The sequence below is a fragment of the Panthera onca genome, chromosome D4, assembly GCF_046562875.1.
Source record: "Panthera onca isolate mPanOnc1 chromosome D4, mPanOnc1 haplotype 2, whole genome shotgun sequence".
Classification (NCBI taxonomy): Eukaryota; Metazoa; Chordata; class Mammalia; order Carnivora; family Felidae; genus Panthera; species Panthera onca.
Genome location: NC_138351.1, coordinates 87,970,521 through 87,998,418, shown reverse-complemented (window position 1 = coordinate 87,998,418; position 27,898 = coordinate 87,970,521). Strand labels below are relative to the sequence as shown.

Below are 27,898 nucleotides of genomic sequence, written 5' to 3'. Positions count from 1 at the left end.
GCTCACTCATGTCCTCTCTCTCTCTAAAACAAAAAATAAAGTTATTAAAAAAAATAAAAAGATCAAAATGATACAAAATATGTTCTTTGATCATAATGGAGTCAAATTAAAAATCAATAAGATATCTAAGAAAACATCCAATGTTTGGAAATTAAACAACACACTCTAAATAATACAAGGGTCAAAGGAAATCACAAGGGAAATTAGAAACTATTTTGAACTGAATGATAGTGAAAATCCAACATACCAAATTTTGAGGATACGGCAAAAAGCAATACTTAAAGCAACATTTATAGTTATTTATTAGGAATGTTCTAAAATCTGTTCTCTAAGTTTCTATCTTAAAAATTAGGAAAAGAATGTGGCACCTGGGTGGCTCAGTCGCTTAAGTGCCCCATTCTTTCTCTTTTTTTTAATGCTTATTTATTTTTCATAGAGTGAGCAGGCACGCGCGCACATGAGCAGGGGAGGGGCAGAGAGAGAAAGAGAGAGAGGACAAAGGATCTAAAGGAGGCTCCGTGCTGACAGCAGAAAGCCCAGATTCGGGACTCAAACTCACAAACCATGAGATGGTTACCTGAGCCGAAGTCAGACACTTAACTGACTGAGCCACTCAGGCACCCCAAGCGTCTCACTCTTGATTTCAGCTCAGGTCATGATGTTCCAGTTGTGAGATTGAGCCCCACGTCAGGCTGCACGCTGAGCATGGAGCCTTTTTAAGATTCACTCTCTCTGTCCCTCTGCTCCCTCCCCCGCTTGTACACTCTCTCTAAAATTAAGAAAATAAAAATTAAAAAAGATTAAAAAAAATATTTACAAAAAAATATTTTCCAGAAATATTTTAAAATAAAATATTTAAGAATAAATTTAAGAAAAAATGTGTAATATGTGAATACTGAAAATAAAACCTTACTTAGGTATATTAAACAAGATATACTAAATGAAGAGATATACCCGGTTCATGGATCAGAAGACTTAATAACATTATTAAGATGGCAATTCTCCTCAAATTGATTTATGGAGTCAACAAAATTCTGACCAAAATCCTAGAAAGCATTTTTTTTTGAAGGAAAGAGACAAGCTAATTCTAAAGTTGCTGTGGAAAAGTAAAGGACCTAGAATAGTCAAAACATTTTTAAAAAGAATGAGGTTGAAAGAATTACACTACCTAATTTTAAGATTTACTAATAAAACTATCTTAATCAAGACAGTGTGATATTAATGTAAAGACAGATGTAGAGTTCAATGCATCAGAGGTAGATACACATTTTATGATCAATTGATTTGTTTACAAAGATGCCAAGATAATCCAATGGGAAAAGACAAGTCTTTTCAATAAATGGCACTGGGAGAAGATCTCTGTATGGGGGAAAAAAATTAATCCCATCCCTTACCTCAACACCATACACTAAAATTAACTAAAAAGTAATTACTGAAATAAATAAATGTGCTAAAAATATTACAGTTCTAAAAGAAAACAAATAAAATGTGACATTAGGTTAAGCAAAGATTGTTTTTTAAGTTTATTTAAGAGAGGGAGAGAGAGAAAAAGAGAAGAGAGAGAGAATCCCAAGCAGGCTCCTCGCTATCAGCACTCAGCCCCACTTGGGGCTTGATCCCACAAACCGTGAGATCATGACCTGAGCTGAAACCAAGAGGCAGTCAGACGCTCAGCTGACTGAGCCACCCAAGTGCCCCTAAGCAAAGAGTTCTTTTTTTTTTTTAATTTTTTTTTTTTTTTAACGTTTATTTATTTTTGAGAGAGAGAGAGAGAGAGAGACAGAGCATGAACGGGGGAGGGTCAGAGAGAGAGAGGGAGACACAGAATCTGAAACAGGCTCCAGGCTCCGAGCTGTCAGCACAGAGCCCGACGTGGGGCTCGAACTCACGGACCGTGAGATCATGACCTGAGCTGAAGTCAGACGCTTAACCGACCGAGCCACCCAGGCGCCCCAGGAGTTCTTGAAACAAGGCCCAAAAAGCAAGAATCCGAAGAGAAAGAGACTGATAAAACAGATTTTATCAAAATTTAAGTTTGGTCTTAAGACAGTTTAGGTAAAAAAAAAGGAAAAAGAAAAAGAAAGACAGCCATAAAGTGAGAGAAAATATTTGTAAAACATTTATCTGTCAAATGGCTTGTCTTCAGAATACATCGAGAACTTTTTCTTTATGTTTATTTATTTATTTATTTTTGAGAGAAAGCGAGTGAGCATAAGCAGGGGAGGGGCAAAGAGAGAGGCAGACACAGATTCTGAAGCAGGCTCCAGGCTCTGAGTTGTCAGCACAGAACCCATTGTGGGGCTCGAACCCATGAATCGTGAGATCATGACCTGAGCCGAAGTCAGACGCCCAACTGACTGAGCCACCTGGGCGCCCCTACATTGAGAACTCTTAAAATTCAGTAAGACAAATAACCCAGTAAGACCATGGAAGCAAAGATTGGATAAACACTTCAACAAAAACATAAGCAAATAAGCATGTAAAAAGATGCTCAACATCACTAGTCATGTGGGAAACACAAATTAAAACCACAATGAGATACCACTACACATCTATTAGATGTTTACAATTAAAATCAGAGAGCCAAAGCATAAGAGACTCTTAAAAACTGAGAACAAACTGAGGGTTGATGGGGGGTGGGTGATGGGTATTGAGGAGGGCACCTGTTGGGATGAGCACTAGGTGTTGTATGGAAACCAATTTGACAATAAATTTCCTATATTTAAAAAATAAATAAATTAATTAAATTAAATTAAATTAAATTAAAATCAATGACCTTACCAAGTGTTGGTGTAGATATGGAAGAGAATGAGTTCTCAAAAATGCTGTGACAAATGGAAATGGTAGCAGCGCCTGGGTAGCTCAGCCGGTTAAGCGTCCACCTCTTGATTCCAACTCAGACCATGATCTCACAGTTTGTGAGATGGAGCCCCGCGTTGGGCTCTGTGCTGACTACATGGAGCCTGCCTGGGGTTCTCTCTCTCCCTCTCTCTCTGCCCCTCCCCTGCTTGTACACACATGCTCACTCTCTCTCAAAATAACTTTTAAAACTTAAAAAAAAAAAAAAAAAAAAAAAAAGGAAAATGGTACAGACCCTATGGAAAGCAGTTTGTCGATACCTTATAAAGATAAAAATACACACTTACAATGTGACCCAACAACCCAACTCCCAGATATTTATTTATCCAAGAGAAATGAAAACCTACATCCTATCCATAAAAAGACCTGCATGTTAATGTTCACTGCACGTTACTCATTACTGCCAAAAAACAGAACTCAAATATGTACCAAATGATAAATGGATAAACAAAATGTGGTATATATCCATATAATGAAATAACATTCAACCACAAGTAGGAATGAAGCATTATTACATGAATATGACCTGGATAAATCTCAAAAACAGTATGCTAGTGAAAGAAGCCAAACAGAAAAGACTCTGTATATATTATATGGTTCTATTTACATGAAACTCTAGAAAAGGCAAAATTATATTAACAGTGACACCTCTAAATGTTTAAAAACAAAAAACTATAGTAACGGAAAGCAGATTAGTAGTTGTCTGGGGCCAGAGGTCACAGATTGACCATAAACTTTCTAGAGGAGACAGAAATATTCGATATACTGACATGCATACAACTACATACAATTGTCAAAACCATACACTTAAAATCAGTGAATTTTATTGGATGGAAATTATACCTGAATAAAGCTGGGGGGCGGGGAATGCTACCAATTTGTCATTACACAAGTCGTTTCACACAAGTATGGATATATTTATAGGATAAACTCTTAAACTGGAACTGCTAAGGGGCACCTAGGTGGCTCAGTTGGTTAAGCATCCAACTTTGGCTCAGGTCACGATCCCATGGCTTGTGAGCTCAAGCCATGCATCAAGCTCTCTGCTGTCAGCATGGAGCCTGCTTCAGATCCTGTCTCCCTCTCTCTCTGCCCCTCCCCTGCTCGCTCTCTCTCTCTCTCTCTCTCTCTCAAAAATAAACATTAAAGAAAAAAAAAAAAACTAGAACTGCTAGGTCAAGAAATATGTGCCTTTCAATTTTTAAGTATTTTCATAATATTTTCCATTAAAAAAGGACTGTTTATACAGCAAAATATGAGCACCCATTATCCCATCCCATGGGCAAGAGTGTTGCCACGTGAATTTGTTCATTGCCTTGCCCTGTTTTTCTATTGGGTCTTAGTGATTTAGAGTTCTTTCTATTTTAAGAACCCAATATGAGTTTGTCTTGACTTTGTTTACTGCGCTATTTTTGTTTTTGACTTTTCTGCCTTGCAAGTTTTTGATTTGATGTTTATAATTATTTTTCTTTTATGGCTTCTGAATTTTACTTTAAAAAGTCTTCTCCACTCCAAAACAAAACACGAGAACAAAACCCACCTCCCATGTTTTCTTTCTTTTTTTTTTTAAATTTTTTTTTTTTTTTCAACGTTTATTTATTTATTTTTGGGACAGAGAGAGACAGAGCATGAACGGGGGAGGGGCAGAGAGAGAGGGAGACACAGAATCGGAAACAGGCTCCAGGCTCCGAGCCATCAGCCCAGAGCCTGACGCGGGGCTCGAACTCACGGACCGCGAGATCGTGACCTGGCTGAAGTCGGACGCCCAACCGACTGCGCCACCCAGGCGCCCCTCCCATGTTTTCTTTCTAATACGTTTATTGTTAATTTTTTTTTTAAGTAAACTATATGCCCAATGTGGGGCTCGAACTCATGACCCCGAGCAAGATTCACATGTTCCACCAACTGAGCCAGCCAGGCACCCCTATAGTTTTTTTTTCAATTTAATATATACATATTTTTTTCAATTTAAATCATCTACGTGATTTTCTTTTGGTAGAAGATAGAAGACAGAGTTTATTTTTCCTCCCCAAGGCTATCCGGTAGTTTAACACCATTTATTGAAAAATACAACGTTTCCCACTGATTGAAATGCCACCTTTATCATATGCTAACTCAGCATCTGGGTCTATAGCCAGATGTTCTATTATGCTCTATTTATAAGTCTATTTATTCATATGTCAATGCCATGCTTTAAATTACTGTAATGGTAATTATCTAATAAAAGTAATTTTCCTTTTTCAAAAATTTCCTGACTATTCTTACTTATTTTTCATATGACTTTTAGAATCAGCTCGTTCAGTTCCAAAATAAAAGGCAAAACAAACACTTATTTGTATTTGTTTGTTTGTTTGTAGGGATTACACTAAATTTATAGGTTGGGGTGCCTGGGTGCTCAGTCGGTTAAGCGTCCGACATCAGCTCAGGTCATGATCTCACAGCTCATGAGTTCAAGCCCCATGTCGGACTCCGTGCTGACAGCTCAGAGCCTGGAGCCTGCTTCAGATTCTGTGTCTCCCTCTCTGTCTCTGCCCCTCCCCCACTCATGTGTGCTCTCAAAAACAAACATTTTTAAATATTAAAAATAAATAAAATTATAGGTTTATATAAGAAAAACTGACACTTTTATGGTGCTGTCTTTATATTCAAGAATGCAGTGTATTTCTCCATTCGGTTATGCCTTTTTTATACCCTTTATAGAATTTTAAAGTTCTCTTCAGTTAGATTTTGGATGGCTGCATGCTTATTCCTGAGAAATTTATGCTTTTATGGCTATTGTAAATGGGCCCTTTACCACTATTAAATATTTTCAATAGTTACTATCCATGTTTTGGTTACGTTGTTTTAATAACCATGTATTATTTTCAAAACAAAAAAGATCATGTTCTAATTTATAAATGCTTTATGATTTAGGATAAAATAGTGTCACATACTTAACAGATAATGATAATAAAGAGGATGAAATCTTGAATTTAGAGTTCCATTAACAACTAAGGGAAGATTTTCGGTAAGAACAGAAAGTAAATTAACTGAATAGACAAAGTCAAGTGAAAATGCCCAGAATTAAGTACCATTACTTAGAGTCATCAATATTTTGATCCATGACATATTTAAACTTTTTGGAAAAAAGATAATCTATAAATGTTATGAGTTAATAAATGAATAATTTAACTTAGAGCTCTATACACAAAGGTATACCATTCTTGTAAGAGTTACAGGAGGGCCCAGTAACCACATACCATGAGGTTTCCATGTGTCTCCCAAGTTGGTGCTTCAGTTTTATAAAGCTCTTCGAACTGCTGTCTGTATTTTGTGACTAGTTCCTTCTCCAATTTATCAACACAGTCTGCATATTCAACCTTAAAAAAAAAACCAAACCCTCAGAGTAACTTATACCTAGAGTAAAAGGTCAATATTCAAATGAATGCGAATATGAATAATATAACATTTTTTAAAAGTATTGAATTTTAGGGGCGCCTGGTGGCTCAGTCAGTTAAGCGTCCGACTTCAGCTCAGGTCACGATCTCGCGGCTTATGGGTTCAAGCTCCACATCGGGCTCTGTGCTGACAGCTCAGAGCCTGGAGCCTGCTTCAGATTCTGTCACCCTTTCTCTCTGCCCCTCCCCTGCTCACACTCTGTCTCTGTTTCTCTCAAAAATAAATAAGCATTAAGAAAATAAATAAATAAATAAATAAATAAATAAATAATGAAAAAATAAAAGTATTGAATTTTATAGGATAAAGAAAAACCAAGAGGACTAAATGGGCTTACCCTATAGGGGTGTCTTTCATCTTGGAAATAAGTGAGAAGGTGTAAGACACAACGAAGAATACAGGTTCTTTCTTCATAGTAATAATCTGCAATCTGGGAAGAACCCAAAGATGCAAAATCATTTACTGATCTTTACACAGAAGACACTCAATTTTAAATTTATTGATAAGAAGATCACTTAAAGATATGAATGGAAGGGGCGCCTGGGTGGCTCAGTCGGTTAAGCATCCGACCACTTCACTCAGGTCATGATCTCGTGGTTGGTGAGTTTGAGCCCCGCGTCGGGCTCTGTGATGGCAGCTCAGAGCCTGGAGCCTGCTTCAGATTCTGTGTCTCCCTCTCTCTCTGCCCCTCCCCCGCTCATGCTGTCTCCCTCTGTCTCAAAAATGAATAAACACTAAAAAAAAAAAAAAGATATGAATGGAAAAGTCTGACTTCTACAAGCAATCACAGAAATGGAAAGTTTGTGTTAGGCCAAAAGAAAGCAAAAGAACTTCATGAAATAGGATAAAAGTCAAGTTCCTCAAGATAAAAGAAATTCTATAAAAATATAAACAAGTTTTCTAGCATGACTTGTCAGAGCTTTCAAATAACACACAATGCTGTAACTGACAGGCCAAATAAATGAAAACAAATATAAAAATAACCCTTGTATATGTCCTAACTGCTTGTTACTAATGTACTTAATTCTCAATAAACACCAAAAATAGGAAACCACTTCAGAAGTCACAGTCAAATTCCACTTTATATGACATCCTCAATGTGAAGGTTGATTTGGGGGGTGGGAGGAGATAAAGGAATAAAAAAATATAAATTAATATTCTTGCATTTAGACTGAGAGAAAAACTATGCATGAACCAGTTTTCATCCCCAGTAACCAAAGAATCTCCTTTGGAAAAGGTCTCAGCTGGGTCCAGTGGATAAAAGCCTCTTGTTTCACAGTGAGTTACTAAGCTACTTCACTGAGGCCTCAATGCTTCCCCAACAAAACACTCAAAAGCCAGCAATGCCCAGGAGAACAAGGTCAAGAAGCCATCACCCAATTTCACATCAAAGAATGAAAACAGTGACTACTACTAACCTTCAGGATTAAGGCCTGGCTCTGCCTCTCGTCTTGCAGTACCGTCTGAAGGAAAAAAGAAGTCAAGAAGCCATCGTATAAGCAAAGCTCAATTAACAAAGAAAAAGATAAGCATCTTCGCCTCACCCTTCAAGATTATAACTGCCCATTCATTTCTGGACGCATTTTTTACCTACACGTATCCAAATGTGTACTCAAATCCCCGCCCCCTCCCCTCGACTCCACTTCCTCATGTGTAGAATGTTGGGTTAGAGAGGCGAGATACCGTACCAGGTGGTTCTCAGCTCTGATGTCCTGAGACTCTATGATTAACATGTCAGTCTTTGACTTCTCCGGCACCGCCCCCCCCAAGTCTGACAACACACCTTAGTTGAAGTACACGCTTTTTAAGCCTTTAGAAAGTCTTTCCTGAGAATGACTGCATCTGACCACCTACCCGCTGCAAAGAACCACTACCAAAACCCTTCAACACCTAACACCGACAAGGAAAATGACAAAGGCAGGAGAAAGCAGCTGGGCATAACTACAAACCTTTAGTGAGTCCCGAGTACCTCTATAATCCTCTTGAAGGTAACACTGGAGCAACTGCACACTCTGTTCCTCGTCAAGACCCTGGAATACAGAGGCCGTAAGTGAGGAACAGCCACGTCAGCTCAGAAAACACACAAAGGATGCACAACGTTCTAAAGGTTTATCCTCTAGAATGAACAAATATCCTCTAGAACTTGAATAAATAAAAAGCTTTTTTTTTTTTTTTTTTACACAGAATAAACTCAGGTATTGATGCACATGCTGTCGGGGTGAGAAGAGAGGCCCAGGTTCATGGTAAATCCTTGCTCCTTTGGAGCAAGTTGTGGAAACTGAAGTACAGGCAGACATTCCTGCTTCCAAAGGCACGATATGTCTCCCTCTCAGATGACCGACAACCAGGTACCGCCCCATCCTTTGATTTGCAGTCAATGAAAACTACTTCAGGTCAATAGAATTTTGGTTAGTTATTTATTTAGTCACAAGGACAGAATAACCTATACTCTGTTATCAATGGTGAGCTGACAAAAATGAAATAGTCCAAGTGTTTGGTGAAAGTTGGTAAAAAGTTGAAATGTGGGGGTGTGTTACCAGACAGGGATTTCCGTGACAGAATACTGCGTGAATGTGCACAGGCCACTCAACAAGCACGGAGATAGGTCTGTGATTGATAGATGAGGAAAAGAGGAAGGGAAAAGAGAGTGAAGAAATCACAGAAACCTCATTTCCTCTCTCTTCTCTCCACTTCCTCCCTCAAGCCGTCAGTCTCAAGGAGGAATGTGTTTGAGAGCTTCATGTTTTATATCTGTAAGTATTATAATGGCTCATTTATTATAATGAGCACACTAGGGAAGAGACAGTGATTGCCCACTACTAGTTTGAAATGTATCAAGAGTATTCAGAAAATATACAAATAGATGAAACAGGTAGAGGGCTGTGTGAATGGTGGGCATAAATCGCAACAGGTTTAACCACTCCTCCTGACACTAGACACATCAGTACTGCTTCTCAGCTTACAGATACTGGTTGTAAAACAATGCACACCTAATGTTTTGATCTATTTTAGACTAGGTTTTTAAAAATCATGTTTCAAATATAACACTATATTTAAGCAGCCAAGTTGTCAATCAGTGGTAAAAGACACATAACTGAAAAACACTGTAAATGGTGCTATGGGCAAAATACCTAAACAAAAATCCTTTTAAAAGATTTCATAAAAGATGATAAGTTTACTCCAAATACAAGAAAAAGAAGCCAGTGACTGACATGTAATTTACATGACGATCAAATTTACGTCAGAAACAATTGTGCATATCTACCAAACAGTTAATACAGTAGCAGGCATGATCTGCGTTTCCAAAATAAAAAAAGAGGGGTGCCTGGGTAGCTGAGTCAAGTGAGCTTTCAACTTGGGCTCAGGTCACCATCTCACAGTTCGTGAGTTTGAGCCCTGGCATTGTGCTGACAGCGTGCAGCCTGTTCAGATTCTGTCTCCCTCTTTCTCTCTGCCCCTCCCCCACATGCTCTCTGTCTCAAAAGTAAACATTAAAAAAAGAAAGAAAATAAAAAGAAACAGCTACATATTTAAATACAATCTCAGGGTGCCTGGGTGGCTCAGTCAGTTAAGCGACCGACTTCAGCTCAGGTCATGATCTCACAGCCCGTGAGTTTGAACCCCGCATCAGGCTCTGTGCTGACAGCTCAGAGCCTGGAGCCTGCTTCAGATCTGTGTCTCCCTCTCTCTCTGCCCCTCCCCCACTCATGCTCTGTCTCTCTCTGTCTCAAAAATAAAAAGAAACATTAAAAAAAATTTAAATACAATCTAGTCAATTTAAGGATCACCACACGCATGCTGAAGAAAACTCCAGTGCGTGCATGCGTGTGTGTGTGTGTGTGTATGTGTGTGTGCGCGTGCGTGTGCGTGTGTGTATAGTGAACATATACACATATGGTAAACATATATATATAGCAAACAGGTCTGGCAACTTAATTTGTAGCTTTTTAGCAAGAAGAGTTGCAACTTGAATATATTTGAAACATAGTATGCTCAATTTAATCTCCAAAACAGAAATACACTGAATTTTCATTAACAATCACTAACAACAAAACAATGGACATCTGCAGTGCAGGTAGTAAACTGAGCCAGTGCTAATTTTTACTCACCAAAAACTTGCTGATTCTTAAACCCAGTTCCTTCAATGGTGAAGCCACATCTTTATTAGCTTTCACTTTTTCAGCTGAATTTGGACTATGAAAAGAACAATGAATCATTTCCTCATTCTCAATGACCCTCTCGGGATTTTAAACAAAAATGCTTAAAAATATATTTACAACAGACCTTTTCTTGCCCTTTAGGTGCCTACAAAATACACACACAACCACAACTTCATCTCTACACATTTTATAACACAGAACTACTTATGCCTAAATGATAAATACAGTAAGTGTCTGTTACAAGTTACAGTTATAATAATAAATGTGGATATGTTAAGTTGTATTGTCTTGATCCTTACAACTATCCTGAAAGGTAGATATTACTATCCCCATTTTACAAGTGGAATTACTAATACTCAGAAAGAATAAATAACTTACCAAAAATCCCACAGCTAATAAAAAGTGAAGGTGAAATTTAAAACCAGGTCTGTTAGTATACAAATACATACTGCCTAGCTGAGAGGGCCTAGAAGCTATAGCACCCCAGTAGCAGTGAGCACACCCAGCACCCAGATCTTGGTTTCTCATACCATTATCTTTTCTTTTTTTTTTTTCTCATACCATTATCTAATAAAAGTTACCAAGACTCCTTAGAGAAACAGCTAACTCTAGAGCTGGGGCGGGGAAAATAAAAGATGAGCCTGGAGCATCTTGTAATGTCAGAAAATAAGAAAATAATTCAGGAAAGAAAAAAAAGGATGGAAAATGTCAAGATTACACAGAAGCCAACCTGAAAGAACTCGCAGTGACCAAAGCTAAAACAAAGTATAAACAAAGTATAAAATAAATATACATGTGCCCATGTAAATAAATAAATTAATACAGAGAAGGAAAAAATCTTCCTTAGAGAAGAAGTCCAAATACTACATATAGATGCTACTCCCTTCGGGAAGTAGAATTTAATTCCACTATACCCCCAGCTAGACAGTGGGCTATGCTTAGTGACCCACTTCTAAAACAGAGTAGGGAAAGGAAAAACAATGACTTGACGGAAGAGAAACTTGGCAAATACTACCTTGCCCAAATGAGCAAGATCACCATCACCAGTGATTTCATGTGGATTACCACATCCTCTGTTATGATAAGAATGGTACTTCATTTCTGTGCATTCTTCCCAAAAACCCACAACTCCAATCTAATAATGAGAAAAACATGAGACAAATCCAAATTGAGGACATTCTACAAAATACTTGACCAGTCCTCCTCAAAACTATTCAAGATGATGAAAATTAAGGAACGACTGAGATGCTGTCACATCTAAGAGCTAAGGAGACATGACAACTAAATGCAACGTGGGATCCTGAATTGGATCCTAGAACAGAAAAAAGACATTAAAGGAAAAAAAAAAGTTAAATTCAAATAAAGGCTGACGTTTAAAAAAAAAAAAAGTCTGTCAGACCTCAAATCTCATGCTACTGACAAAGAAACTTTTGTCTTTAAAAAAAGAAAGTAATGCCACAAATGTCCATTCCGTGAACTACAAGCATGTTGTTGTCGGATTTGATTTTTTTATAGACTCTCACATTTCACAGGAAATCCACAACACAAAGGCTACTATAAGGTTAAACAGTAAGTTCTGAAAGAGGCAACACAGAATGAGGATTAAGAACACAGACACTGGAGTATGACTGCCAGGTTCAAATCCTGGTTCTACACTTACTAGCTGTGTGACCTTGGGCAAGTTACTTAACCTCTTTGTGCCTCAGTTTCCCCATCTGTAAAATGGAAACAATAATAATAAAAGTACCTATAGGTGATAATATAGTGATTAGCTTCTTTTTTTTTAAGTCCATATATTTTAGACACACAGAAGTTACAGATAAAACAACACGACATCTGGGAGTTCCTTCAAATAAGTATGGGGGAAGGGGTAATGAACAACAACAAAAAAAGAAAGTTCTTCACTAACCTAAGAAAATGAAGATGGAAAGTAATGTAAAAACAAAATCAGATGTTCAGAAGTAGAAAGGAAATGAGGGTGAATTACGACGCATAACAGAATGCAATCTGGACTAGGAATTAAGGTACAAGAGTCTAGTCCTACAAGGTGTACTCTCTTTTAAAACTAATTTATATTTGATTGCTGTTGTTTTTCATTGCCCAGAGGAAAAAAAAATCTATATATTCAAGCAAAGAATAAAAACAGTAGCTATCTTGGGGCGCCTGGGTGGCGCAGTCGGTTAAGCGTCCGACTTCAGCCAGGTCACGATCTCGCGGTCCGTGAGTTCGAGCCCCGCGTCAGGCTCTGGGCTGATGGCTCGGAGCCTGGAGCCTGTTTCCGATTCTGTGTCTCCCTCTCTCTCTGCCCCTCCCCCGTTCATGCTCTGTCTCTCTCTGTCCCAAAAATAAATAAAAAACGTTGAAAAAAAAAAAAAAATTAAAAAAAAAACAAAAAAAACCCAGTAGCTATCTTAAAGAGCTGTTATAAGGATTAAAGAACTTCTGATAAGTGCGAAGAGTAATAGCTGGTACATAATAAACATTCTAAGTGGTCAGCTACTACTGTCACTGTCCACTGCCCTATCCCGGCACTTGGTGCTGACAATACTTCACACAAACATGGCGGAATGAGATAAATATTAGAACTACTCACTGATGAGTTAATGACTCTCTAGCCCTAGGCACTAGGCTTATATAACTGCATTCAGCAAGGTTGTATTTCTAAAAGGAATTTCCCTTTCAATAGACAGTACAAATGTGCCTGACTCTTTTCCACTGGTAACCGATTTGTATTCTCTGTAATCTACCTAACCCAGCAGCATCACCAAATCGTACAGGAAGAGTTTCTCTACCCCAGCTTCCTCAGTGGAATTACTCTAACCAGACGCATGGAATAGCCATACCTGGGAGGTTTATAGTAGGACAGCCCCTCTAAGAGCCGCTGCCAATGTTTATTCAGTTCTGCCTCAATCTGATTCTGGAAAAGAACAAAGAAATTATACAGGGATTTACACATTCCTGATCTTTTTAATATGTTTCTCCCCACAGCTGAAATCATTTTGGATAGAGAATTATGTAGCCTCCTTCCCCTTGCTTAACATTCTAACAATGATTTAATCTTATTATGAAAATCTTGATAAACTAGCTTTCTGGGGTGCCTGGGTGGCTCAGTCGGTTAAGCGTCTGACTTCGGCTCAGGTCATGATCTCACGGTTCATGAGTTCAAGCCTCACATCGAACTCTGTGCTTATAGCTCAGAGCCTGGGGCCTGTTTCAGATTGTGTGTCTCCCTCTCTCTGCCTCTCCCCTGCTCATGCTCTCTCTTATAAAAATAAATAAACATTAAAGAAAATTTTTTTAATGTCCTTTCTAGTGGTTGCATGATATTTTATCAAGTAGTTAGCTAATAATTTATTTACCATGTCTCTAACGTTAGATATACTTAAGCTGTGATTACTTATTAATATATATAATGCTATGGTAAAGAGCTTTGTATACAAAAATTTTTTCAGGATTTCTTTCTTGTAAGATATGTTCCTAGAAGTAGAATTATCAGATGAAAGCATATCAAAATGTTAAAGCTCTAGGGCTGCCTGGATGGCTCAGATGATTAAGCGTCTGACTTCACCTCAGGTCATGATCTCACGGTTCTTGAGTTCGAGCCCCACATCTGGCTCTGTGCTGACAGCTCGGAGCCTGGAGCCTGCTTCAAATTCTGTGTCCCCCTCTCTCTCTGCCCCTCTCCAGCTCGTACTCTGTCTCTTTCTCAAAAATAAATAAACGCTAAAAAAAATTTTTTTTTTTTTTAATGTTAAGGCTCTAGAGGTGCCAGGCTGGCTCAGACAGTAGAGCATGTGACTCTTTTTCTAAGTTTGTTTATTTATTTTGAGAGACAGAGAGAGCAGGGGAGTAGCAGAGAGAGAGGGAGAGAGAGAATCCAAGGAGGCTCCACACTGTCAGCACAGAGCCCAATGCAGGGCCCAAACCCACAAATTGTGAGATCATGACCAGAGCCAAAACTAAAGTCAGACATTCAAATGACTGAACCACCCAGGTGCCCCATGACTCTTGATGTCAAGGTCATGAGTTCAAGCCCCACATTGGACACGGAGCCTACTTAAAAAAAAAAAAAAAATGTTAAGGCTCAAAAAAAGGTGTGATATTCATTATGTTAATTACCACAATAACAACAGTGATAATTAAATATCATCTTAATGCTTTACCCTCACAAGTTAAGGCCACTCAAGGATTAACACGAAGAACTGTGCTTTACTGATTATATACTTGGAAATATCCTAGATACCATAGCCTCTGTGACCTAAGGAGCTAGCTACATGGAAAAGGAAAAAAAGGCAAGGAAAGTATGAGACAGAGAAAAAGCCTGAGAATCTTCCTTAGCCCTGAAGTAGCAGAAAGGCATTTGTACTCCAACCCTGAGCAGCCAGCCAAGCAGCACTGGTATCTTTTCAGGTAAGGAATCACTAAAGGACAAAGAAAGGTAGAGATTTAGAAAACTTCAGCAGATAGGCTATAAAACACACATTTCAGCACAGAGAAGCAGGGAATGCATAAGGTTTACAAAGATACAGGAATGAAAAAAATGTGTTTACTTCCTCCTTCAAAGAGAAGGCTATTTCAGGGGCTCTTTGTAATTTAAGCTATACAAAAACTACAGAATCCACTCAAGAATACCAGCACTTACCAGCTCTCTCAGAGCTGACCTTCCAAGCAGAATTGTCCACAGTTCCCTGCTGCTCCTGAAAAATGACAGAAAGCAGAGGTAATTTTGCACTTTCATTTTTTTAAATGTTTTATTTATGGGGGGGGGGGGGGAAGGGGAGGACAGAGGATCTAAAGTGGGCTGAGCTGACAGCAGTGAACCTGACACAGAGCTCTAACTCACAAACTGTGAAATCATGACCTGAGCCGAAGTCGAATGCTCACCTGAGTAAGCCACCCAGGTGCCCCTGCACTTTCAGAGAACACAAATTTGACTAAGCTGTCTCACAGTATCTCACCTATTCTCTGAAATCAGGAAATTCAATGTATAAAGCAATTTGATGAAATTCTAGACATTAATCCTATTCTATTTTTCTTATAAGTTTGATGTTCAAAGTAGAAATTAAGAAACTAACATATAACCTAAACCAAGCAGGTACTATTAAAAATGAGAATGGCCACCACATTTCAATGCATTTAAGATGCCATTAATTGAAGGATAATTATTTATGTTCTATCAATAATAAAATGCATTGCAATTTCAGAGGTATTAAAGTATGCAAAAATGTATGTTTTAGAATTAATGAAATATAAAAATTAGTGAATTATCTTACATCTTCTATGCTAAGGCACCGCCTCAATGCAGCATTTTATTTCTACCTCCTCCCCTCTCATTAAAATGTAGTGACAAATAAGGAGAATCTAGAAAAGGAGTATATCGTGGCGCCTACGTAGCTCAGTCAGTTAAGTGTCTAACTTCGGCTCAGGTCATGATGTCACAGTTTGTGAGTTCAAGCCCTGCATCAGGCTCTGTGCTGACAGCTCAGAACCTGGTGCCTGGTTCTGACTCTGTCTACCTCTATCTCTGCCCTCCCCCAAGCTTACTCGTGCTCTCTCTTTCCCAAAAATAAACATTAAAAAAAATTTTTTAATAAAAAATAAAAAAGGACTATATTTCAAGCCGCCCATGACTTCCAGAATTTTTCTTTTTTACCATTTTATTAATTTTTTAAATTTACATCCAAGTTAGTTAGTATATAGTGCAACAAGGATTTCAGGAATATATTTCCTTAATGCCGCTTACCCATTTAGCCCCTCCCCCCTCCCACAATCCCTCCAGTAACCTTCAGTTTGTTCTCCATATTTAAGAGACTCTTATGTTTTGTTCCCCTCCCTGTTTTTGTTTTTGCCTCCCTTCCCTTATGTTCATCTGTTTTGTATCTTAAAGTCCTCATACAAGTGAAGTCATACGGTATTTGTCTTTCTCTGACTAAGGTCACTTAGCATAATACTCTCTAGTTTCATCCACGTAGTTGCAAATGGCAAGATTTCATTCTTTTTGATTGCTGAATAATACTCCACTGGATACGCATATACACACACACCACGTCTTCTTTATCCATTCATCTATCGATGGACACTTGGGCTCTTCCATACTTTGGCTATTGTTGATAGTGCTGCTATAAACATGGGGTGCATGTGCCCCTTCGAAACAGCATACCTGTATCCCTTGGATAAATACCTAATAGTGTAACTGGTGGGTCACAGGGTAGTTCTATTTTTAATTTTTTTGAAGAACCTCCATACTGTTTTCCGGAATGGCTGCCCCAGTTTGCATTCCCACCAGCAGGGCAAAAGAGAGCCTCTTTCTCCGCATCCTCGCCAACATCTGTTGTTGCCTGAGTTGTTCATGTTAGCCATTCTGACAGATGTCAGGTGGTATCTCATTGTGGTTTTGTTTTGATTTCTATTTCCCTGATGATGAGTGATGTTGAGCATTTTTTCATGTGTCAGTTGGCCACCTGGATGTCTTCTTTGGAGAAGTGTCTATTCATGTCTTTTGTCCATTTCTTCACTGGATTGTTTTTTGGGTGTTGAGTTTGGTAAGTTCTTTATAGATTTTGGATACTAACCCTCTATCTGATATGTTGTTTGCAAATATCTTCTCCCATTCCGTCAGGTGCCTTTTAGTTTTGCTGTTTCCTCTTTTTTTTTTTAAGATTTTATTTAAGGAGGGGCACCTGGGTGGCTCAGTCAGTTAAACACCTGACTTTTGATTTCAGTTCAGGTCATGATTTCATGGTTCATAGAATGAAGTTTCACATTAGACTCCATGCTGACAGTGCGGAGCCTGCTTGGGATTCTCTCTCTCTCTCTCTCTCTCCCTCTTTTTTCTGCCTCTCCCTTACTCGCACTCTCTCTCTCTCTTAAAAGTAAATAAGGGGCGCCTGGGTGGCTCAGTCGGTTAAGCTTCCAACTCTTTTTTTTAAATGTTTATTTTTGAGAGAGAGACAGAGCACAAGCGGAGGAGGGGCAGAGAGAGAGGAAGACGCAGAATCCGAAGCAGGCTCCAGGTTCTAAGCTGCTAGCACAGAGCCTAACTTGGGGCTCAAACTCAAGAACCACGAGATCATGACCTGAGCCAAGGTCGGCTGATCAACTGACTGAGCCACCCAGGTGCCCCAAGCATCCGACTCTTGATATCAGCTCAGGTTATGACCTTATGGTTCATGAGTTCATGAGTTCAAACTCCGTGTCAGGCTCCAGGCTGGCAGTGCGGGGTCTGCTTGGGATTCTCTTTCTTGCTCTCTCTCTGCTCTTCCCCCATTCAATCTCACTCTCTCTAAAATAATAAATGTTAAACAATAAAAATGAATGAATGAATGAATAAATACATACATACATACATAAGGGGTGCCTGGGTGGCTTAAACAGTTGAGCCTTCGACTCTGATTTTGGCTCAGGTCATGATTCCAGGGTCATGGGATCAAGGCCCGCATCACAGTCGACAATAAGGGTGGAGCCTGCTTAAGATTCTCTCTCCCTCTCCCTGTTCATTCTCTCTCTAAAATAAATGAATAAATAAATAAATAAAATTTAAAAAAAATTGTCTCAGTTTTGGCTGAGCTGGCTCAGTCAGTGGAGTGTGCACTCTTGATCTCAGGGTGGTGAGTTCAAGCCCTATGTTGGGTGTAGATTACTTAAAAATAAAATCTTTTAAAAAAATTGTCTTTCAGGATTTTCCCATCAAAGAGGTTTAAAACCTAAAATTATAAATCTCCTTTCTAAGGGTTAATGCTTGTAAGAAAACTTCAGTTCTGCTGAATAGACACCAACTCCCAGAGCTGCACTGTCGAATCAGTAATCATTTATCTGATGACAAAACAGCATTACAGCATTCACTATTCAAAAACTGGCTTTGGATCAGGTCACGATCTCACAGTTCATGGGTTCCAGTCCCACATCTGGCTCTGTATTGGCAGTGCGGAGCCTGCTTGGGATTCATTCTCTCTCCCTCTCTCTCTCTCTCTCTCTCTCTGTCAAAATAAATAAAATTTAAAAAAGAAATAAAAAAATTAAAGGTCTGAGGCGCCTGGGTGGCTCAGTCGGTAAGCATCCGACTTCAGCTCAGGTCATGATCTCGCGGTTCGTGAGTTCAAGCCCTGCATCGGGCTCTGTGCTGACAGCTCAAAGCCTGGAGCCTGCTTCCTGCTTCCGATTCTGTGTCTCCCTCTCTCTCTGTTCTTCCCCCACTCACGCTCTGTCTCTCTCTCAAAAATAAATAAACATTAAAAAAAAAAAAAATTAAAGGTCTGAGTAGGGGCACCTGGGTGCCCAGTCAGTTAAGTAACCAACTCTTGGTTTCGGCTCAGGTCATCATCTCGAGATTCATGTGTTTGTTGGGCTCCGCACTGAAAGCGCTTGGGATTCTCTCTCTCTCCTTCTCTCGCTGCTCCTCCCCCACACACAGGTGCTATCTCTCTCTCTCTCTTTCTCAAAATAAAATTAAAAAAAAAAAAAAGATTCTCTCTCCCTTTTCCTCTGCCCCTCCCCCCTTCTCTCTCAAAAATCAAAAAACAGCATACACTTGAACTTTACATAGGATACCTTCTGATTTACACAGAATGGATTAGATACCTACTATATAACACATAGCTAACAATAGGGCTGACAGTACATCAAAATTAACGGAAAGAAATTTATCATTAATTGAAGGCATTTGTATGCCTGAGCTAATAAATCAAATCACTCTTGATCATTCATCTTCCAATTTCAAAAAGCCTGGGCATCACTGAGCTTTCATTTATCCACATTTGCTTTCAGAACTTAGGTCCCTAGCTAGAGAGGTAGCAGTGATTCCCAGAAGAAACTCCAAAGACCACTGCCCACACTATGTAGTGCCCACACTATGAAGCCCTGCTGCCAGGGCCTAGAATTCCTTGTTTTGTCAAAGTCAAGCTGGGGGTTTTGGTTACACCAAAATCTGTAGTTTTTGCTTTAAAAAAAAAAAAAAAAAAAAAGATTTTATTTTTAAGTAATCTCTACACCCAACATGGGGCTCAAATTCACAACCTGGAGATCAAGAGTCACATGTTATAACAACTGAGCCAGTCAGGCACCCCTCTTTTTTTTTTCTGAGAGAGACAGACAGACAGACAGAGAATCTTAAGCAAGTTCCACTCCCAGATAAGAGCCCTCATGACCTCATGACTGTGGGATCATAACCTGAGCAGAAATTAAGAGTCAGAAGCTTAAACAACAGAGCTATCCAGGAGCCCCGCCTTTTTTTTTTTTTTTTTAAATAATATGTCTCGTAAGAGTATTTCTCAACTTGTACTTGATACTCAGATCACATACAACAAAATCACCTGGGAACAACACAGCAGTACCACAGAATCCTGCTCACAACGTAGCGCTACTGTTTCTCAAAGGACAGGCATGGGAAATCTACATTTTAAAATGACCACACAAATGAATTCCTAAATCACCACTGCTCTAGGGTATCAATTTATTTCAGAGGAGCAGGTAAAAGACCGGTCAGTACAGACCCTATCTGCCTTTTATGTTTGATATATAGTATTAGCCTTTTTTTGGCGGAGAGAAGGGGGGAGAGGAAGAGTCTGTTAACTAAACAAGATTAGAGAGCACTGTCCTAGACTAAAGCAGTAACTTTTATACTTGCTACTCAAAAAAAAAAAAGTGTTCCTTTAGAAATTAAAATTTTATTGGCAAAAAAAATTTTTTTAATTGGCAAAACCACGTCACATTCCTTTTGTTACGTCAAAAATAGGGGTGCCTGGGTGACTCAGTCTGTTGAGCATCGGACTTCGGCTCAGGTCATGATCTCACGGTTGGTGAGTTAAACCCTGCATTGGGCTAGCTGCTGTCAGCATGCAGCCCACTTTGGATCCTCTGTCTCCCTCTCTCTGTCCCTCCCCTGCTCACACTCTCTCTCAAAAATAAAAACATTAAAAAAATAATAAGATGTCAAAAATAATAATGTCTACTGATACGAGTTTTTGATAAAAAGAATAGCCAACACTAAGCATTTATAGTATACAGACACTGTATGAAGCATTTAACACCCTGTCTTATTGACAACTTACTGACAACTCACTTATGAAGCTGATACTGTTATTATCCCCATTATTTCTTCAGGAAATTAAGGCCTAAGAATACTTAAATAATTTGTCTAGTGTCACAAAGCTAACATATAATAGATCCAGGGCTTGGAGCTACGGCTTGAACCCAGGTTTGCAAAATTCCAGAGTTTAATCATTACATTACATTCACTGCTTCAAGTTGCACTCAAGATTCATCCTACAACAAGCAAAGAAAGGCTGAGGAGGAGCTTTCTTTTCTACAATGGCAACACATACCCTTAATTAACACAGTCTCTGGTACAGAGGAGAGGCTCAAAAAATATATGCTGGGGGGGGGGGTGGGGTGGACAACCATGCTGATGGGGTGCCTGGCTGGCTCAGATGGTAGAGCATGTAAATCTTAGTCTCAGGGTCATGAGTTCAAGCACCACGATGGGCAGGATGGGCAGGCTTGGAGCCTATTTAAAATAATAAATAGGGGCGCCTGGGTGGCTCAGTCAGCTGAGTGTCAGACTTTGGCTCAGGTTCATGAGTTCAAGCCCAACACTGGACCCCCTGCTGTCAGCGTGGAGCTGGCTTCTGATCCTGTACTCCTCTCTCTCTGCCCCTCCCCCTGCTTGTGCACACGGGCTCGCTCTCTCTCAAAAATAAAGTATTTTAAAAAATAAAATAAAATAATAAATTCTTAGGTGAAAAAAAAAAAAAAAAAACCCACAACATGCTCATGAATTAGTATCAAAGAAAGAATGACAGGAGTCCCTTCTCGACCTGCAATGCCTACAGTCTAAGTGGAACAGAAAAATTAGAAAACCAAAATTATATGTAGACATGCCAAGAGAAAGGAGAATAAAGGAGAAAACGGTAGTTTATCAGGAAGGAAATCCTTGTGGAAACAAGTGTCTCTGGTTCCTTGATTCCTACACATTTTCCAGCCTACGAATAAAGAAGATACAAATGAATCTAAGACCCTCATGATCCTTATTAAGTTTAGCGTTGGGAATGACAAAGGACGTTAAGCACACATTATACAATCAGCGAGAAAGTAGAAAGTAACAAAAAGCATGATCCTAACAATTAGACACTACAAAGGAATATAACCACAGAAGTAAGACAGAAAACAGTCAGGGAAGAGATCACTGGGAATTTATTCAGGAATCAACGCAAGACTTCACCTCAAATTGGAACCTTAAGGTTTAGCAGGTAATTCTCAAGACACAACAGCCATGGCCAGAACCGTGACATCTAATCCAAAGCCTCAGGGAGACATCTTCTATGTATGTTTTCAAGAAACAAAATATTCCTGGGGCATCTGGGTGGCTGAGTCGGTTAAGCGTCCCACTTCGGCTCAGGTCATGATCTCACAGTTCGTGAGTTCAAGCCCCGCATCGGGCTCTATGCTGACAGCTCAGAGCCTGGAGCCTGCTTCGGATTCTGTGTCTCCCTGTCTCTCTTTCTCTGTCCCTCCCCCGTGCATGCTCTCTCTCTCTCTCTCTCTCTCTCTCTCTCTCAAAAATAAATAAATGTTAAAAAAAAAAAAAAAATCCTGAAGCCAAGACTACACTGTATGTTAACTAACTTGAGAATAATAATAAAAAGAAACAAAATATGTACTGTAGTGTCTCTCACTTATTTTCACAATAAATAAGTCTGAGCTAAGTACTTGGAGGAGAAACCAAAGCACAGAAACTAAATACCTTGCCTCAAAGTTAAAGTTTTAAAAATGTACTGAGGGGCGCCTGGGTGGCTCAGTCAGTTGAGCATCAGACTCTTTATTTTGGCTCAGGTCATGATCCCAGGGTTGTGGGATCAAGCCCCATGTCAGGCTCCATGCTAAGTGCAGGGCCTGCTTAAGATTCTCGACTTCTCCCTCTGCCCTTCTCCCCTGCTCGCACTCTCTCCATCTCTAAAATAAAAAAAGTAAATAAATAAAAATAAAAAAGTTCATTGACTTTCGGCCCAATGTTCTCGCAGACAACATAGAACTCCATTCCTCAAAGAGCTGGAGTCCGTGGAAACTGGAAATTATCTTCCCTAGAGAGATCCATGTGGTTGGAAACCTCTGGGTGAAAGCTACTAGGAGGTTAGGAAGAAGAGCCTCTACGACTGAGTCCTTTTGGTAGAAAACTGAGACACAACCAACCTACTCTGACATAGTTCTTTTGAGAAACACAGTGATATTCCACAGCGATAATAAATAAGTGGCCACTGTCCCTGGATGCCCGGGCTCCACAGATGAGGTACACTCCTGTCATGTGAACCGAGATGTAAGCTTCCCAGGACAAGCTTTTCCAACCACAGTCGCTGTGCTTTCTTTCTTAGCACACGCACACCGCTCAGACTTTTACGAACACACTAACCGATGAACACAAGAGATACCTTCAAATGCCAATATTCAAACTGTCTGCCAAACCCAAAACATTCAGTGATGGGGGCGTATTACTCTATGTTTGGCTAGTGCCAGCTCCTATCAACATACACAAAGATTCTCCTACAGGCTTCAGAGCCACCTCAATACTGCTCTCAAAAGGACTCACGTTTGGAGAAACAGGCCTAAAGGGTAAAGCAGACTGAGGCCACTTACAAGTCAGCAGGCACCAGGAAGAGAATTTAAGTTGTGTCTTAGTCCAGAGCTCCAGGCATTTCAAGCAGAAGGCTGCTGCTCAGTACAAGTCCAACTGTTGTAATGCGCTTTCCAGCAGAAAAGGGAAAGATTACTTTAACACACGCCCTGGGCGAAGCGCTGCTTAGAAACCCGAGCGTCATTCCTTCCATCTTCAGGTCTGAGTCTGGTAGGTTCCCCAGGACGACCGAAGCGTCTCTCAGGCAGACCAAACCCTCTCCTTGCCTTGTTCGCGTTCCCTGAGGAGGGGGCCTTACCTGGCAGGAGCTAAACTCTACCCAACCTCCACGACGACTGGGAAATAAAGCAAAGGAAAGGCAGGCGCCGCGACCCCACTGCTGCCAGAGCAAAGAGCTAAGGAGGAAAGGGCAAACTCATCCTCGCAAAGTTCCGAAGGAGTCACGGAAGAGCTCCGAAGGGGCTCCCGGGCGGCTCGGCTGGTGAAGCATCGGACTTCGGCTCAGGTGCTGATCTCACACAGTTCGAGAGCTCGAGCCCCGCTTCGGGTGAGCCCAGCTTCTCTCTCTCTCTGCCCCTCGCTCATTTGCACCCTCTCTCTCAAAATGAATAAGCTACTAATAATTACACCTACACGTGTAATAATAAATATACGATCATGAAGATATAGTAACTGTAATAATAATATATATGTACAAAAAAAGAAAGCTCCGAAGAAGAAGAAAATTTTCACTAACAGCTGAGAGGGGAAGGAAGTGATAATCCGAGAAGATGGGCAACGTTTGTAGTATTTACTGAGTGTCGAGTACATGCTCGTCGGGGTGTCGAGGATACAGCAGTGCAGAAGACCCCCCCCCCCAAAAAAAAAAAAAAAAAAGTGGAGACAGCGTGCGGGCACAGTAAGTGACAGGGATGCTGAATTTTAGGCCGGGGCATGGCAGGGCCGGCCGGAAGACGCTTGGAGCGGGAACGTGGAAGCTGGAGGTGTGGCGATCCGGTTAAGGCTTCGGAGTGGGGCCGCCTTCGCTGTGAATCCTCCCTTTACCCCTCGGCTACACTCCTCGGATCCGCGAGTCGTCTGGAAGAGACAAGGTGCCTCCCGGCCTCGAATCCAAGGAGATGACGCTTCGGAAGCGCTGGGCCCGGGTCTGGCGCTAGTAAGCAAGCGCTCTTCCAAAGTAAGAACGGCCTCCTCCTTTCTAACATTTCATCTTCGCGTCCCCAAAGTCCAGGACGGTGCCCGGGACCTCTTCAAGGGTTTGGGCCCGTCGGCTGGCGGAGTCAAGGCACCAGAAAATGAATGGATGGATGGATGGATGGATGGATGGATGAAAGGCTGCGCGGAAGAAAGAGGGCAGAGACCGCAGGGAGGTGGCTCGGCGACCCCCGGAACAGACCTCGTAACGAGCACATGGAGGAACCCGGGAACGTCGCCGGAGCGGGGCACCCGAGGCTGCGGCGGGCACGGGGGTGGGTGGGGACTCCCCCGGGCGACCGCGAAGCGCCCCGTCGCGCCTCGAGGGAGCGTCACGCCAGACGAGGAAGCGCGGGGCGCGGGGGGGGGGAGGGGCGGGGAGCCGAGGAACGCGCCCGTGGGGAGAGAGGAGGAAGGGAAAGCGACTGGGTGAGGAGACGCGAGGCCGGCGCTGAGGGAAGGGGGTGAGGCACCGGCCGCGTCTCGGAGAAGTCGCCTCAGATCCCCGCGCGCGAGGACCGTCTGGACGTAACCGCCTCCCGGTCTCGGAGCCCGTCCACCTAGCCGGGCTTCGCCCCGCTACCGCGGCCACAGCTCGCCCGCAAGTCCCGCCCGGCTGCCGCTCGACTCAGACCCCGCGCCTCACAGCCACCCCCGCCGACTCGGCCCGCTCCGCACCTCACACACGGCCCGCCGGCGGCCGCCGCCATCTTCGCGCGCGCGCGCGCCCCAGCCCCGCCCCCAGACGCCTTGCCCACGTGACCGTCCGCCTCCGGCCGGGCTGTGGGCGGTGCTCTTCGTCACGTGACGGCGGGCGGGGTCAAGATGGCGACGCCCAGAGAGGTGAGGAACCTGCGGCGAGGGCCCCCGAGGCTGTAGAGAAAGCGGCCGAGTGGCAGCGTCTGTGCCCTAAGTGGGAGGCACTGGGACGTGCCTGGGCGCCAATTATCAAGCCTCAGAGAGGGGCCTGCCCCCAGTGGAGCTTCCGTCCTCGCCGCTGGAGAACGGAGAGAGAAGGTGCTGGCTGTGAGAAGCTGTCGCTGTCGGCCTGGCAGGGCTTGAAGGACCCAGAAGCCAAGACGTCGCTAGTCACCCCGGTTTCCCCGGGGCCCCAGGTCTAGAGACATGACCCGAGAGTACGCTCCCCCGGCCTCGGGGACCGGCGCTCCGCTGAGCGGGTCGGTGCTGGCAGAGGCAGCAGTAGTGTTCGCAGTGGTGCTCAGCATCCACGCAGCGGTGTGGGACCGATACTCGTGGTGTGCCGTGGCCCTCGCAGTGCAGGCCTTCTACGTCCAGTACAAGTGGGATCGGCTGCTACAGCAGGGAAGCGCTGTCTTCCAGTTCCGAATGTCTGCAAACAGCGGCCTGCTGCCGGCATCGATGGTTATGCCTTTACTCGGACTGGTCATGAAGGAGCGATGCCAGTCTGTGGGGAACACGTACTTTGAGCGCTTTGGAATTGTGGTGGCAGCCACTGGCATGGCAGTGGCCCTCTTCTCTTCAGTACTGGCGCTGGGCATCACCCGCCCAGTGCCCACCAACACTTGTGTCATCTCGGGCTTGGCTGGAGGTGTCATCATTTACATCATGAAGCACTCACTGAGTGTGGGCGAGGTGATAGAGGTCTTGGAGGTCCTGCTGATCTTCGTGTACCTCAACATGATCCTTCTGTACCTGCTGCCCCGCTGCTTTACCCCCGGGGAGGCACTGCTGGTATTGGGCGGCATCAGCTTCATGCTCAACCAGCTCATCAAACGCTCTCTGACTGTGGTGGAAAGCCAGGGTGACCCAGTGGATTTCTTCCTGCTGGTGGTGGTGGTAGGCATGGTGCTTATGGGCATCTTCTTCAGCACTCTCTTTGTCTTCATGGACTCAGGTACCTGGGCTTCCTCCGTCTTCTTCCACCTCATGACCTGTGTGCTGGGCCTTGGTGTGGTCCTGCCCTGGCTGCACCGGCTCATCCGCAAGAACCCCCTGCTCTGGCTTCTTCAATTCCTCTTCCAAACAGAGACCCGCATCTACCTCCTAGTCTACTGGTCTCTGCTGGCCACCTTAGCCTGCCTGGTGGTATTTTACCAGAATGCCAAGCGGTCGTCCTCTGAGTCCAAGAAGCACCAGGCCCCCACCATTGCCCGGAAGTATTTCCACTTCATCGTGGTGGCCACCTACATCCCAGGTATCCTCTTTGACCGGACACTGCTCTACGTAGCTGCCACTATCTGTCTGGCAGTCTTCATCTTCCTGGAGTACGTGCGCTATTTCCGCATCAAGCCCCTGGGCCACACCCTGAGGAGCCTCCTGTCCCTTTTCCTGGATGAACGAGACAGTGGACCACTCATCCTGACACATATCTACCTGCTCCTGGGCATGTCTCTTCCCATTTGGCTGGTCCCCAGACCCTGCACACAGAAGGGTAGCTTGGGGGGAGCAAGGGCCCTGGTTCCCTACGCAGGGGTCTTGGCTGTGGGTGTGGGCGACACTGCGGCCTCCATCTTCGGCAGCACCATGGGGGAAATCCACTGGCCTGGAACCAAAAAGACTTTTGAGGGGACCGTGACCTCTATATTTGCGCAGATCATTTCTGTAGCTCTGATCTTAATCTTTGACAGTGGAGTGGACCTAAACTACAGCTATGCTTGGATTTTGGGCTCTATCAGCATCGTGTCCCTCCTGGAAGCATACACGACGCAGATAGACAATCTCCTGTTGCCTCTCTACTTGCTAATACTGCTGATGGCCTAGCTGCTGCGCAGCAGTGATGGAGGAAACAGGGACATGGGGAGGGTGAGGGGTCCCCACAGCAGCCAGCCACTTGGGCACGAAGAGCCAAGGGGTGAGAAGCACATTGGATTTTTCAGTTCATTCAGATTCAAAATAAAAGTCAAAGCTCTCCTGGTTTTAGTTTTGCTGGTATTTAAAAAGAAAGTCTTTTTTTTTTTTTTTTTTTTAAGAAAACGACTCTTTTTTGTTTTTTAATGTTTGTTTATTTTTGAGAGAGAAAGAGACAGCACAAGCAGGGGAGGAGCAGAGAGAGAGAGGGAGACACAATCTGAAGCAGGTTCCAGGCTCCGAGCTGTCAGCACAGAGCTCGACACGGGGCTCGAACCCACCAACAGTGAGATCATGACCTGAGTCAAAGTCGGACGCTTAACCGACTGAGCCACCCAGGCGCCCCAGAAAACAAGTCTTAAAGGATAGCACAACAACACAAAGAACTTGTGTGTGCCCCCCCCCCCACCCCGCCTGCCCTACCTCACCTGGTGATCCTGGATGCTGAACGCTGTAGAGTGTAAAGGTTACCACTTCAGGTTCTGGAGTCAAACTAATCTGGTCAGGGTCCTTGGCTACACCATTTTACCCACTTTGGGCCTCAGTGCTCCTGCCTGCCAGGTGGCAATAGGAAGAGCCTGCACCTCACGGGGTGCCGTGAGGAGAGATGTGTGGAGGATCAAGCCCACAGCCCGTCCATAATGAACAAACAGTAAGGGAAAGTGTCATTGTTACCCAAGGCCAGTCCTCGTCCCAGCAAAACAGCAGGCAAGCCAAGAGGTTTTATGGGCTGTGCTTGGAGACCAGAGTGACCTTAGTCCCCTGCCTACATTTGGAGGAGAAGCCAAGAGGAAGTAGC

General features: G+C 42.6%; 2 protein-coding genes across 2 annotated transcripts in view; one reads left to right on the top strand and one right to left on the bottom strand.

The window, feature by feature from the left end:
- Positions 1–25,025, bottom strand: part of NUP188 (nucleoporin 188) — a 53,838-nt gene extending 28,813 nt beyond the window's left edge. The window contains exons 1-8 of the mRNA XM_060608404.3: positions 24,949–25,025; positions 15,097–15,151; positions 13,298–13,371; positions 10,404–10,488; positions 8,244–8,324; positions 7,713–7,757; positions 6,632–6,724; positions 6,099–6,218 (exon numbers count right to left, since the gene is read on the bottom strand). Coding sequence (XP_060464387.1) covers positions 6,099–6,218; positions 6,632–6,724; positions 7,713–7,757; positions 8,244–8,324; positions 10,404–10,488; positions 13,298–13,371; positions 15,097–15,151; positions 24,949–24,980 — 585 coding nt within the window. The 5' untranslated portion in view covers positions 24,981–25,025. The remainder of the gene's footprint in view (positions 1–6,098; positions 6,219–6,631; positions 6,725–7,712; positions 7,758–8,243; positions 8,325–10,403; positions 10,489–13,297; positions 13,372–15,096; positions 15,152–24,948) is intronic.
- On the top strand, positions 24,399–27,208 carry DOLK (dolichol kinase). The gene has a single exon (XM_060608405.3). It carries the CDS (start codon positions 25,396–25,398, stop codon positions 27,010–27,012), a length of 1,617 nt encoding a protein of 538 aa, XP_060464388.2. The 5' UTR covers positions 24,399–25,395; the 3' UTR covers positions 27,013–27,208.
- Positions 27,209–27,898: the final 690 nt, after the last annotated feature.

Excerpts from the sequence above, each read along its gene's own strand:
- DOLK (XM_060608405.3), top strand. The coding sequence starts at position 25,396 with ATGACCCGAGAGTACGCTCCCCCGGCCTCGGGGACCGGCGCTCCGCTG.